The sequence below is a fragment of the Haemaphysalis longicornis genome, unplaced genomic scaffold (assembly GCF_048455015.1).
Source record: "Haemaphysalis longicornis isolate Haplotype H1 unplaced genomic scaffold, Haemaphysalis longicornis Haplotype H1 scaffold_2, whole genome shotgun sequence".
Taxonomy (NCBI): domain Eukaryota; kingdom Metazoa; phylum Arthropoda; class Arachnida; order Ixodida; family Ixodidae; genus Haemaphysalis; species Haemaphysalis longicornis.
The window spans coordinates 168753730-168768789 of NW_027526295.1; the positions used below are offsets into that span (position 1 = coordinate 168753730).

The 15060-nt window shown below is 43.0% G+C and overlaps 1 protein-coding gene across 1 annotated transcript; it reads left to right on the forward strand.

The window, feature by feature from the left end:
- The first annotated feature begins 3370 nt into the window (after positions 1-3370).
- LOC144167506 (uncharacterized) lies at positions 3371-12613 on the forward strand. Its single transcript, XM_077696756.1, has 5 exons — positions 3371-3461; positions 4023-4082; positions 8481-8608; positions 9862-10032; positions 12273-12613. Exons 2-5 carry the CDS (start codon positions 4034-4036, stop codon positions 12417-12419), a joined length of 495 nt encoding a protein of 164 aa, XP_077552882.1. The 5' UTR covers positions 3371-3461; positions 4023-4033; the 3' UTR covers positions 12420-12613.
- Positions 12614-15060: the final 2447 nt, after the last annotated feature.

Here is a 15060-nt window from a genome sequence, read left to right on the forward strand (position 1 = left end):
CTGTACCGTCGCAACCGCCGCCGTGCAATCCGTCTCATCGCTGAGGGCCCCTCCCAGATGTGTCCCATCCCTCCAGAAGAGTTAGAGGCGCACTTTTCTGCAGTGTGGAGGCCCAAAGAAGTACAACACTGCTGACACAGCGTCGGCCTGCCCCGGGAAGATGAACCTGACCCCACTCACAGCGACTGAACTAGTGGCAAAACTCCGCCGCTGTGAGAACACTGGCCCCGGCAGCGATCGACTTACCTACCACCATTGGAAGTCCGTCGACCCCGAAGGTTGCTTCCTGGCAGCAGTCTTCAATCTCTGCTTGCAGCACCGCCGGGTTCCTGACTCTTGGAAGGCGTCCCGCACGGTACTCATCCACAAGAAAGGCGGAAAGACTGATCCCAAAAACTGGCGCCCCCTCTCCCTAGGAAACACGATCGCCAAACTGTACGCTGGATGCCTGGCGTTCCGGCTGCAGGGGTGGTTGTGCGACAATGGGGTCCTGTCGCAATGCCAAAAGGGTTTTATGCCGCACGACTGAGTGTTTGAGCGCAACTTCGTGCTGCAGAACCGCCTGGACGCAGCTCGCACAGGAGGTGGGGGTGACCTCTGCGTGGCGTTCCTCGACTATGCAAACGCCTTTGGGTTCGTGGCCCACAATGCCCTCGTTGAAGCGGTTCGAGGTGCAGGGGCTGGAGATGCCTTCACCAGTATTGTAGAGGATTTGTACAAGGGTAACTCCACCGCCATCATAAGCGAAAGAGGAATGACGGAGCCGGTCAACATCAAGGCAGGAATATGTGAACGCTGCCCACTCAGCGGCCTACTGTTCAACCTGATGATTCTAGATCCAGTGATCCGGCGGTGCAGGGAGGAGAGCGCCAGCCCAAGAACCTGGCGTATGCAGACGACCTGACCCCATTAGGCAGCAGGCCAGCACAGCTACAAGCACGAATCAACGTGGTAGTGGCACTGTCCTCAAAGTTGGGGCTGGAGCTGAATCCCAGGAAATGCCATACCCTCCACATGTGTGGGCAGAATCTTTGGAACCAGGCCCAACCCGTACAAAGTCGGCGTAGAAGAAATCCCCCACATCGGCGCCTTCGAGAACCATGCCTTCCTCGGCCGTCGTGTAGGCTACAAAGTCCGTTCCGACACTGCCTGCGTGGATGACGCCATGGCTCTTGGCAAACGCCTCCTGTCATCAATGCTGGCCCTTTGGCAGAGGGTGGATGCCATCAAGACGTTCCTCTACCCAACCGTGAATTTCGCCATGAGAGTTGGGGCCGTGGGGAAGGAGGAGCGGCGCCGCAGGATGACACTCTGCGACCCCTCATCAAGCAGATGCTGTACTTACCTGCCAATGCGTCGAACAAGTATCTGTATGGCAGCGAAGGAGCAGGAACTGCAGGGATCCCGGAGGCCGCTGAGATCAGGGATGCATGCCGCATCGACAGCGCCTTCACGCTGCTCTCGTCCCCAGAGAACTAGGTTCGCGAACGTGGAAGCCTTCCTGTCAGGCGAAACAGAAGGAGACTTCCGGGCAACAGCCACCCAATCCAGTCGGTGTGAACAGAGGCCCGCAAAGCCTCTCGACGAATGGGAGTGGTGTGGCAGCTCGTACCAGAGGGGGCGCGGATCACATGTGGAGGCTTGACAATCTCGCCTGAACATAGGCACCAGGTGGTTCCTACGCTGCGAGGCATCGCCACAGCAGCAAACGACCGGGCACTGCAGGAACAACCCAGCCAGGTCAAGGTTATGGAACGCGTCGCCGCCGACCGCGCCAGCTCCCACTGCATGCGGTCTGGGCGGTACACACGATTAGCCGACTGGTGCTTTATCCAACGAGCCCGGCTAACTTGCTGCCCCTCAATGATGCGCGACCTTGGGCCTCCGCAGTTGACCAGCGGTGCAGACCGGGTGGCTACCAGCAAGAAACCCTGCCACACGTCGTCTGCCACTGCATGGTTCAAAGCCAGGCCCTCACCCGCCGCCACAACGTCATCGTGGACCGCATCAAAGCGGCAGTCATGCTGCGGTTCACGGTGAGCCATGAGAACCGGCCGGTCGGCAACTCAAATCTGTGACCGGACTTGGTGCTGGTCCAAGGGGAGGAGGCCATCGTCGTCGATGTAGCCTGCCCGTTTGACAACCGCCGGGCTGCCCTTCAGAAAGCTCGGCGGACAAAAAAGGACAAGTACGCCAGCATCAAAACTACTTGTCCCGGCGCTTACAGCATGTCACGGTGGAGGCGGGCATTTTCGGGGCCCTTGGGTCCTGGGGTCTAGGGAACGACCGTGTCCTCCGCCGGCTTTGCAGCAAGACCTACCTGCGCAAGATGAAGCGGCTGATTGCCAGTGAGACCGTCATGCGCAGTAGGGACTTCTATGCTGCACACATCGCTGGAAAGCGCTAGGCACCCTGTCAAAAAAGGGGGATTGGCTTTTCTCTGTTTTTTGTTCTTGTTTGTTTTTATTTTTTTTTGTTTTTGTACATACTGTGCATAGTGCATATAGTACTTTTATAAATTCACCAGGCATTGTATATAGGCACCTGTATATATCATTGTATAAATTTTTCATTTAGACATTGTTTAATTTCTTTCCTACTTGTGGCGCGTACATAAGAGTTAGATCTGTATCATTTTAATCCTTTCCCACATCATATGTTAGCAATATTGTTGAAAACTCTCTTCTTATCGGCCACGTCAGGAAATCTGAGTATGTATTGCCGACAGTGCGGATGCAGCGCAAATCTGTTTGACATTGCTACCGCAGGAAAAAATGCGCCGTTGAGAGAAATAATGGAAGCCGTTACGATAGGCACAAAAGGCCGCGCATGCGTGAGCATCCCGTCGGTACTGCTGACCGATAAGGCAAAGCTGTACCTTAGGGAGGCATGTGCGAAGACGTAGTTCATCGGGCGTGACAACGACCCATTTCCGCAATAGCGTTTTCGGCCTTGAAGGGACGTGTCTGAGGCAGAATTTTGATTTTTTTATTTTTATTTGATTTTTTATTCCTTGGCAAAACCAAGGGGAGGCTGAGACTAAAGCATATGTGATAAAGCATTTACCTCACGTATGTATGCTTGACATTTGTAATAAACGTTCAGTTGCTAGTCCAGCACTGTGCCTGTCACTTCTGTGTTAATACTTAGTCCTTTGTTTTCAATATTCAGCTGGTTTCTTCTAGACCCGCAATGATATCAATAGGCCCCACAAGTGTACCCACACGTGCATACTTTCACACGGAATGCGTTTTATCTCGAAATCACAAAAGCTGAAGAAACGAAGCAGTAAATTTGGTTGACTCTGCCAGTCGCGGCTATCCAGGGGTTAATCTGGAAACAACAACGGAGATAGTAATATTGCGTGCCTGGCAGCACGAGATCGTCCCAATACTGTATATAACAGGCATCGAAAAACCATGAACCACACTCGATAAAACCACCGTGAACGCCGGACAGCGGTGAGAGAACATTCCGATTTTTTAGGTAGATTTCAGAAGAGTATGCCAGACAGATTTTCGCGCAAGCAAAGCTGCCGTACGTTCCTAATTCAATGTACGTAAAAGAACACTTACGTGGCTCATAACCCCTTGTCCAAATGAAGAACGGCAGTTCAACATTACGCCCTGCGAAGTAACGCTTTAATAATTTTCTTCCTAATACTCTATGCTTCTTGAATTGGAAAACTTCCAAATATTTTTGAATAACGATGGAATAGTCAAGATTTTAAAGGGTTTTTTTTTGTTGTATCATAAGCTAACCCATTAAAACATCCATCACTCGGCGAGCACATGAACACATGATACGAAAACCTTAAACGCAAGTTTTTACATTTTTCTATTCATTTATTTCTCGCGGAAATGTGACATGTCACAATGTAAACATCGGAAACAGAAATTAACATGAAGCTTTTCTTGTGAATAACGTTTCCATTGTTCATTGTATTGCTTCATACATTCCAAGAATTGCAGTCATCGTGGTGCAAGCTGATGTGACTACCAACGTTCGTTTCTTCCTTACAGGTTAACCAAACATGAAGGCTTGCTTTTGCTTGATAATGATTTCTCTTGCCATGGCCGCCGGTGAGTACATCAAAGTGACATTCGTCAATTATGGTTAAACTACGTCTTAAACATGTATTCGCTATGTAGTTTAACTCGAGTGTGAGCTTAGCGCAGGCAATAAAATTACGGCAGAACACCTTCGAACGAAACCAAGTCTTGTACAAAAATTGTAAATTATTTGTTTCTGAAACATGCGAACGGTCAAGAAAAGCGACGTACACATTATCAGTAGGTGAGAGAAACTAACACAGCAGATGGCATACTTCAAAACATTAAACTAAAGCATCAGTCTTCAGTGTAGATACTCCTATCGATACGCCTGAGGTTGGGAACGGGGATTTTGAACGCCCAAATCAGATAACTGTGTCTAAACATCTGTATTCAAATAGCGAACCTCACATGCAGCAGTGCATAGCAGAGCTCACTCACAAGGTGAGTGTTCTATGCCAAAGTAATACGCTTCACTCGTGAACCAACTGCATCTCGGCAAGTGGAAAGCCTCTATAAATCAATCCTGCACACCAAATGAACGCTTCACACTCAATAAATAAATCGTGTGGTAGCATGTTACCGAAATATACTCGGAATCTCAAAACTATAGTTAACCCATTTACGCTTCCTGTAATACTTTCAGATAGTCTTAGCTTTTTTCCATACCAGTGTTGGGTCGTCACATGAGACTAATCTTTCACGGATTCGACCCAACAGTAGTTTGGAAAAATAGCCTGGTTGATCGAGTGAGTGTGAATAGTCCTGCGCCATGCATTATTAATTGGTGTAGAAACAGACAATTTTAAATACATTTCGTTGTTCAACCGCTCCCAGTGTTCGCCTGAAAATGTTTTTAGGACAATTCTAAGTATGTTTAAGCAGCTTCTTCATTGGCACATATCCCTTTCTTTAAATATATCGTATTTACTTGCAAACTTCGCCTGAGTAGCGTCGCGTAGAAAGATTAGGTATAGCTTGTATTCACTGGCGAGTCATGCATCCCGACAACGATGTGAGTGCGCCGTTACTGGTTATATCTGGCTCCGCGAGATGGCGGTACTTGTCCTTGCCAAGCACGTGATTTGTGTTGGATGTTCCAATCTCTACCCCACCGAACGCAAAGTAATGCCTCGGGTCCAATGGGAGGGCAATTATTACCATCTCCGTTGACACCACCATTGACAATCGGGTTGAAACGGAGCAGACGACGCACGCCGGCGTTTTTTTCTTCTTCGGCGTGCGGGCGCAGTGGCACAAGCCGCGCCATGTCCGTGGCTCATCGGCCATGTCTGTGGCCATTTCCAGTGTTGCCAGCCAAAGAAATTTACAACTGAACTTCCCAATGAATACCACCTATACGTATCCCACCTACATCCACCAGAACTCCCATATAAACATAATTTAGGTGTGCAAATGCTCTCATTTCCGCATTAACGGCATGCTCTGATGCTTTGTAAGTATACTGGTGGTTGGGTAATTAGAACCGTTGAGATTTCATTGCACACCTCGGGAAACTTGCCAAACTAACCGGTATTCAAGAAGGTAAGCTGGCTGGTACAAAAATACTTTCTTGGCGCTCTTTGCCCTAGCTGGCCTTGCGCCATTAACCTTCAAACATCATCATCACTAAAATAGAAGCTATGGGACTGACACAGATAGACTTTTTTCCCCGCGCATAAAAGAGCCAAATGTTTTAAAAACCAGGGTACATTACTCGAAAAGTGTGGCTAGTCAATCCAATTTTGCCGCGGTCCACTACTCGCGCCACCTACTGGAACTTTCGCCACTTTTTAACTTAGAACACTGCCACGAGAGGGCGCCTCAAGTGCTTTTTGTATCTTTAAGTCACAAGTGTTATCACAGCTTATTTTTTAGTATTTTCCATCGCAAACATCAAGCAGGCTTATATGTTTATTAAAAGAAGAATGCATATATAACTTCTGTAATGATCTCTTGGTCAAATTTGCCAAATATGCCTAATGTTCATTTTCTTTCTCGACAGTGTTGGAACGTACGAATATTGCCGCCAGAATTAGTATAGAAATGTTTCACCTATATGAACGTCTCGTTGAAGAATTCTAACTTCTGTCCGGCTGGCTAATTCAAAGACCAACATACAAACCGACCGACGGAAAACATACCAACCAACCAACATTTTCCCGTTTGACTAGCCCAAGAACGACTATTTTCTATAAAAATGGAGGAAAGAACGGGTTAACAAAAACGGCTGCATAAATTCAGAAAATTATCTACTAGAGGATAGTATTCTTATGCCCCTTGTCCTGAGTGTGATTATTTTTAGTCAAATTTATTGGTTTTTCTAAATCTTGTCCTACCAGTTATCTCCATTTACTGTATTGGAACAATTACATCTGAAACTTTCACGAAATCTGCATTTTTCGGAAATGCAGGGAGTTGCGCGGTTCGCCATTACCCGTAATTATTTTATATTATTCTTTTTTTTCTGTTTTTATTTTCAAAATTTCGTTCGACCAATGATCTTCATTTACGTTATTCTATCTATTACAGGCGGAACTTTTGTGATCTCTGCATTATTGTGGAAATGCCATGGGTTATAACTCTTGCCATTTTTCGTAATTTTTAATGTTTCATATTTTTTAGTTTTCAAAATTGCGTACTCCCAATTATCTCCATTTACGTTATTATAAGAATTACACTTGAAACTTTCGATAAATCTGCATTATTGGGGAAATGCAGGGCGTTACACGGTTCGCCACTTTCCGTAAATATTTTATATTTTCTTATTCTTTCAGTTTTTCAAAATTTTGTTATACCAATTACCTCCATTTACGTTATTTAAATATTACAAGTGAAACTTTCGCGAAATCTGCATTATTGAGAAAATGCCATGCGTTATATTTTCTTCCATTTTGCGTAATTTTTTTATAATGTTCATATTTTTTAGTTTTTCAGGATTTATTCTCACCATGTACCTCCATTTACGCGATTGAAACGATTAAATATGGAAATTTCGCCAAATATGCAGCATTGTTTAAATTCAGGGTGTTACACGGTTCGCCATTTTTCCTAATTGGTTTATATTTTTCTTATTTATCTAGTTTTTGAAAATTTGCTATGCCAATTATCTCCATTTACGCTTATATAACGATTACAGGTGGAACTTTCGCGAATAATGCATTATTGGGAAATGTACGGCGTCACGTGTTTCCCCATTTTCCGTAATTTTTTAAATTTAAATTATTTTTTAGTTTTTAACAATTTCCTGCGACCAGTTATCTCCATTTACGCCATTATAGCGATTACTGGAGGAACTTCCGCGATGTTTGTAGAAATGCCGGGTGTTACACGGTTTTGCCTGTGGGGGTACTCGCCAAAGGAAGCTACGGAATTAAATTGCATTTATGCATGACCACTCCAAACAGCTAGAACTGGTGCCATGGTTCAGACATCTCCACGTTAAGCCTCGAGGCATACAGGAGTCAGCGCAAAAACTCTGAGGTGTATTTGAGGTAACTGCATACATAACCGAAAATACCAGCGTCCTTTAATAAATGGCCGTGTCTAGAGTGCCGTTCGACGGTGTTATAAGCACTCCACTATATCGACGTCTATCGGCGTTTTGTAACAAAATTGCTGCGTATGGCACGGCATCGCTCTAGATAACGTAAAGCTATGCAACCTAACCTAAACATATCATAACATGACCTAACGCACACAAAGAAATCATCCGAAACACAAAAACTAACCAAAGCCAAAAAAATTAGAGTTAAATTGAAAGGAAAGAAAAAAAAAACAGCCAAGGCAAGAGCCGGTCTCGAACCACCGCCCTTGGGATTAACAATTAATGACCGATCCTCTACACTAAACGACAGACATTTTCCCCAGTGCAAGGATACTCTTTAAATATTCGAATGCCGTCGGATGGCACTCTAGACACTGCGTTAAAAAATACAGAATAATTTTGGATTGAGTTGTTGCTAAAGCAAATGTAAACAACTACATGTCAGAAGGGCGTCGTGGAAAAAAAAACGGTAAAAGCGAGCACTAAACCAAATGAATATCGGATTCAGTTGTTCCGGCTAGGACAGAAACGAAAGGCCTCAACGGGAGCACGGGAGCATTGGGAACGCGGGAAAATTGAATTCAAGAAATCTCGATTGCTTTCGTTATAGTAGAATCTAAATACGAGGCGAAGACCGGGAAAGGTGGAAGGGGGAAGGAGGAAGTTGTGTCGTGGGAAGGGCGATCACTGGCCGTCGTCTTTCGATGAACTTTCTAGTGAAGCAAGAAGATACGTATCCAGTTTTTCGCTGTCTGGTAAGCGTAAAAGCCAGGCTTATTATTTTATAATGTGCAATCATTATGCAGATTAGTAGACAATTTGCCTGCGAGCATCACTAAAAGATTTTTCTGTGCACTCCTTTCCTTTGGCTTGTCTTGCAGTGCAATCACCGCAAGAGGAAGTGACCAATACCGGGCGCGGATGCATCGAAAAGCCACATTTTGGGGATACTCACACGCAACATTGTGCAGCCCCCGGGCCAAGCATGACAGTTTCAGATCCGGAGCTGGTTAGTCACCTGCATTGTAGCAGCTTCCATGGTGGCACCAGAAAACAAAAAAGCAGACAGTTGCGATATTATGAAAAACTGGATCTTTTATAATATTTACTTGTTAAGGGTGTCGGAAAGGTGGATAGGAGAGAAAAAGGAGAGACAGACCACAAAATATTAAAAATGAAAAAAAAAGCTCGCACAAACAAACCCACACACACTCACACCAAGAGAGTGAGGGAGAAAAAAAATAAGCAGAAATCCCACAGTGTTTTGGTGCCTAGTCACTGGGCCAGGAAGCCGAGTACCAGGATGAGTTCTGATGCCTCTAGGTAGCAGCCCAGGGCCTCGTGAACCCTGTCCCGCTCCCTGGCAAAGCCCAGTGGCCACAGCAGCTGGTCCAGTGGCTCGATCTTCCATATAATTTACTTCTTAAAGATGTAACAAACTGTTCTCCTTTAAACACGGTCAAGACAAAAGTGACAACACTCCTTTATGTGCTCTTTCATGCGCGGTTTTTGTTGTCATACCGCAATCAACACTGTAACCCCGGTCTGCACCGTGCTTTTTTCTATTTTAGCCAACACGTTAGCTATCATCAATCATCCGAATGAGCAGGGAAGGCTTATTTTCTTTTTCTTTTTTGCTAAAGTGAAGAAATTGTGTCTGGGAACAAGGTACACTGAATTGTTTCTAATCCTTTCCGCATTTTAGTGTAGTCGGTATTGTACTTTACGTGGTTGAATTTGCTCTTCTACGCTTCAGTGTTGCACTTTTTATTCAATTGGTAATTTTTAGCCTGCTTCAGTACCTTCATAAAAAACCATCCAGAAGCGTAATTGTATTCTAAATCTGTATTCTACCATTTCGTCTAAACGTTCTTAGGCGAGATAGAAGATATATAGTCAGCAGTTTTCAAGTCAAGATTTTCTGAGCGCTGTGACGCTGTTTCCTCATGGCGCAGCAACATGTCATAATTTAACTACGGGCTCTAGGTTCCTCTTTGTATCTCTAATCTGTTCTGTCTCCGAGCGTAATTGTGAAAAAACATATGGGAGGTAGTTATATTGAAGCTAAGAGACGTATGATAACACTTCTGGTCAGTATGGTAAGCCAAATAATGCAAAACTGGAGACACATGCCACAATAGTTTCTAAAAAAGAATAAACAAGGCTGCTTTACAAGAGAAACTATTTCGGCCGTTGTTCGATTGGTAACGCGCTACTCAAATAAATTATCCGTTCCACGACTGATCCAGAGTCATATTTCAGCTCTCGATGGATGGTGAACAGGGATTTGGGATCCGAACTGAAGACGGCCAAGAAGAGCTTAAGAAAGTACTTCTGGCAGAAGCTGAGGTGGCCCGACTCAATAACAAGTCCTACACCGATCTGGACCCGCGCTTGATCGCGCGACTTGTCCAATACAAGCTCATGGTGTTGGTAAGTGTGCTCCAATTCCACGTGGGTATCATATGATAGAGTGGATAATTTAACATATCTGTGATGCAAGTGATGGGGATTAATTTGAATTCTCGTGAAAATCAGATGTGTTAAGGCGACCAAATACAATTAATGGGGAACGGGACCGGCTCCAATAAAGTCACCAAAGCAAAAAAGCATACGGCGAAAGCGCTGATAGCCTGCTAAAAATGTTTTTACAGAGGATCGCTGCATATTCTTCATAGTTTCTCGCGGGCTTCAACCATCCGGAAATTAACACGGGGTATGCCAGTTCCCGTCTGACAAAAATTCATTGTAGCAAAAATATCGCGACAGATTTGTTAGTCAGATAAGTCAAACGTGGCAGTCTTCACAGTGACGCACGATCTCCAAAAGTCACCATTGTGCTTCACGGCGTATTTTTTTCTGGGTACTAAAAGGTTCGAAAGTCAATTCGAAGCAGCAGAGAAGTATCCATGGGCTTCGGCAGTGCACAGTCATTGTACTTCATTATCACTGAGTGAAACAACGTCCATTAGCCGTACGTATGTTTTATGCTGCAATTACATTAGTTGTACGTAAATGAGACAGCTTGCTCTGTTCCTCTATGACGGGTCATAAAATTCCAGAAAGCATCGATGTTAACCACGGCGAAATTATGCGGTACTTAGGATAAGCTCTAGTGGATCCCCGGCAGAAAGATCTGGTCTTGTTGTAAGGAACTTACCCTGCACTCAAAGCCACCCACTTTTTTACACCGCGATGTAATGTTTTGGTGAATGAAAGTGGTCAGTGCGTGGGTGACTGTAATTGTTGATGATTTCATTTATTTATGTTCTGTGGTAAGAGTCGGCAAGCAAAACTGCGGTATTTTCAGATGACCTAGTTATCTCTGAATAAATAACACCATAAGTTAAGGAACGAGATTTTGTGACGCACTAAAAAAAGGATAATACCAAGATATCCCCAAAACCAAAAAGAGAACATGTTACTTGTATTTTTGTCAAGGTTCGGCAAGAATACAGCGTAGCTGGGAACGGGCATGCTGTATTTTTTTTAGCATTTCCTCCTTCCTTCTATCTTAGGAACGAATCGGGGCCTCTTAAAGAGGCCTAAGTATCAGTGAATATAAAACTCCTAAAAAAGAGAGAGGCACGACACACTTGAAGAAGTAGAGGGGGACTCAATAGCCACACAAGTAGTTAAAGGAACTTGTTACTAGTGCTTTTTTCTGAATTGCAGTAATACTTTTTTTTAAATCCACAGCATTCCGAGGGACGATATTGTAACTTTGTGCGTTCTTAAGAACGGTTCCAGGGAAGTTTGCCATGTCCTTAGATGTGTTCCAGACGCCGCAGCAACACAACACAAATACATATTGCTCGTTTTGACAAAAGCAAAATACGACAGTTCTCTTGGCGTTGTTTGAGTGTCATACTGTCAAAAACGTCTGTCCAAGTTTTGTTTAACAAAGGACAGAAAAGATTGCTCCGCCCAACTAAGGAATTTTATCTCTGTTCTAGTGTTACGCCAAGGATTGAAAACTTTCAAATATTATCCGGCAGCAGCGTTCATGCAGGTTTAATTTCACTGGAGTCCACCTTATAGCTAAAAACAAACAAAGACAAAGTTATAAGCGATAAAATAACATATCGTCCGCTTTGTGTAGCCTGCCATCAATTCTATCAAAATAAAAAAAAACTGCAGTCCTTCCACTACTGTGAAGATGGCATACCAGGCAGGCTGTAGGGATGGATAACTATATTGAGTTGTGCCTGGTGTCTTACTACAATGATGGAACAAGGACAAGTACACATAACGTACTTCTAAATAATTTTAAGCTTTTTGTTATATAATTTGTTTCGTCAGATCTTCAATAAAACAAGAGTGACAGCCGTGTTCTGTAACCGTGATCGCTCCATAGACGGCCATGTTTTTTACAGCACACGAAAACCCTATGGCGTTTACAACACTGGAAAGTACTTATGACAAGTAAATCAAACTCGGAGCAATAATACAGTCTTCTTAGAGGCAAACTGCAGCATGAATTTATGCAACGTACCTATTTAGATTGGGAGCTACACATCCTTTTACGCTAGCTCTGGGATGAGCAAATGCGGCTTTTTGTCGATGCGACCTAAGATGCACGCAATATTTTGCAAAACCTAACACAAGACAGCCTCGCTGGACTAATTCTATAAACTCACTACATTGACAAATACATCTTCGCTTCTACGCAGACTGAGGAAGAAGCAGAAAAAGCTCCTGGCCCGTGGAAAAGTTGGGGCAAGGTGAAGGTTCTCTGCAATCCTTCCCGGTTCTCGTCTCTAACAAGTTCAAGAAGTTCCCTGGGAGACAGTCCTGATTCTGTGACACTTCGTTTATAACGTGAAGAATTTTATCGGTCTGGCAGCGTTCCGACAGCTCCTTGGACTTGTTCCTTCGATTGCGAGAGCACCTGAAACGCTCCAGAAATCGCGTTGGCCCTGAAAATATTAAGCATCTTTGCGTGACCTTACAGATTATCAGCGAAGCTACCTGTGCTGTTTTAAGTCATTAAAAATGTATACGAATACAAATACTTATGTGTGGGTGTGTGCGTCTCTGACTGTACCGGTGTATGTAGTTACGCCTTCTATAATACCGCTAACAAATACTGTCACAATTTTAACAACCAACAACATTACCTCCACATATCTACCTTCTTGCCTGTATAAATAAAAGTGTTAATTTCCCTTTAGGATCATATTTTGGTCCTTTAAATATTTTCCGTGTGTTCTTTCCTGGCAACTTCAACTGCTTACAACTGGCCGCTGTTAAAAGACGAAATTTCTCCAAAGTGATTGATATAGTGTAGGATTTAACTCGCCGACGCAACGCGGGCGATGAGGCGCGCCGTAGTGGAGGGCTCCGGATCAATTTCGACCACCTGGGGATCTTTAACGTGCGCCGAAATCTCGTACACACGGGAATTCTTGCTTTTTGCCTCCATCAGAAAAGCGGCCGCCGCGGCTGGGAATCGAACCCGCGACGTCGTGCTCAGCAGCACAACGCCTTAGCACCGCGGTGGGTTTTCTGCAAAGTGGTATAATTATTTCTTATCATAAGGCTGTACCAAAATGTGTCGGGGAACGAAGTCAGCGCCGTTTCAAGAGGAGTCAATTATCCATTATTAACGAAAACGCATAAATTATGGAGGACATGCGCAGCACACTCAGAAAAAAAAAGCCGACTCACAAGAAAGCCATTAAAGCACCAGAATGAAGTCGTTACTTGTGCTTTAATCTAGAATGTACTGATACGCTTTCAAATTATTCAGGATGTCTAATTAAGCGTTACGAGCCCTTTGCTTTCTATTTTGTTAAGAATTGTGTAAGCACAAGGTGGCATTCTTTGACGTGTCCCGCACCTCCGCACCTATTTATAGAGTGCTATATAGAACTGCAACACAACACACACACACACACACACACACATATATATATATATATATATATATAGTATATATATATTATATATATATATATATATAAAGTATATATATATTCTGGTATTCTGGAGGTCGTGGGGTTCGGATCCCACCTGGCGGGCATTTTTTCTTCGCTTTCTTTCTTTCTTTTTCCGAGGTCTTCTTGACTGCCAATCCTTATTTGCTGTTATATATATATATATATATATATTATATATATATATATATATAGGTATATATATATATATATATATATATATATATATATATATATATAGTATATATATATATTATATTATATATATAATATATATATATATATTTATATATATATATATATATATATAATATATATATATATATATATATATATATATATATATATATATATATATATATATATATATAATATATATTTATATATATATATATTTATATATATATATATATATATATATATATATATATATAGCGAATCAGAAAATGGGAAATGAGGGGCTCCGTGAAATAATACAGAAAATAAGGGTTGACAGTCAAGCAAAACCTCGGAAAGCAAAGGGGAGGTTGTGGTGGGTCATAGAAAGAGATGAAGAAATTTTTGAGTCGAAAAGAAAGTGGTGAAAAAATGCCCGCCGGGTGGGATCCGGTATTCTGGAGGTCGTGGGTTCGGATCCCACCCGGCGGGCATTTTTTCACCACTTTCTTTTCGACTCTCAAAAATTTCTTCATCTCTTTCTATGACCCACCACAACCTCCCCTTTGCTTTCCGAGGTTTTCTTGACTGCCAACCCTTATTTTCTGTATATATATATATATATATATATATATATATATATATATATATATATATATATATATATATATATATATATATACATATATATATATACATATCAATGTTGCAGTCGTCATTGCCAGTGCTATTCGGCTTTTTTTCGAAATATTTAATAGGGCCGAATGACGTGTGCTTGTCACGTTGCTTTGATTCATTGATCAATGAATCAAAGCAACGTGACAAGCACACGTCATTCGGCCCTATTAAATATTTCGAAAAAAAGCCGAATAGCACTGGCAATGACGACTGCAACATTGATATGTATCTTTACCGAGTCCCTCGTCCCGCATCTCTCTGTTCTGCTACATATATATATATATATATATATATAGATAGATAGTTTGATGTGCACTTTTTATGCTGCCTTGTGCACCTAGGTCTGCAATCATATTTCGTTCAGCGGAAAAACAAGAAATCAGAGCTCTTGCACTCTGGGAAAGGAGAAGTCAAGTGAAGCTAGCAGTCTGGTGGGATTGCTATGTTGGGATTTAGCTATATACACGCTCCGACTGTTTTTTTTTTACTCCGAAAATTCGGGCTTGCTGGATATTCCGGAATTTCCGAGGAACCGCCAGTTGTCCAATAGGAGTAATGTCTATGAACAACGGGTATTTACGACAAAGTAAAGCCAGAAGTTAAATTTTCCGCAGAATATTTTCCGCGACAAAGCCATGGTGCGACTACGGAACGCCGCCACTTTCAATACTAAGTCTCGGCTAGCTTC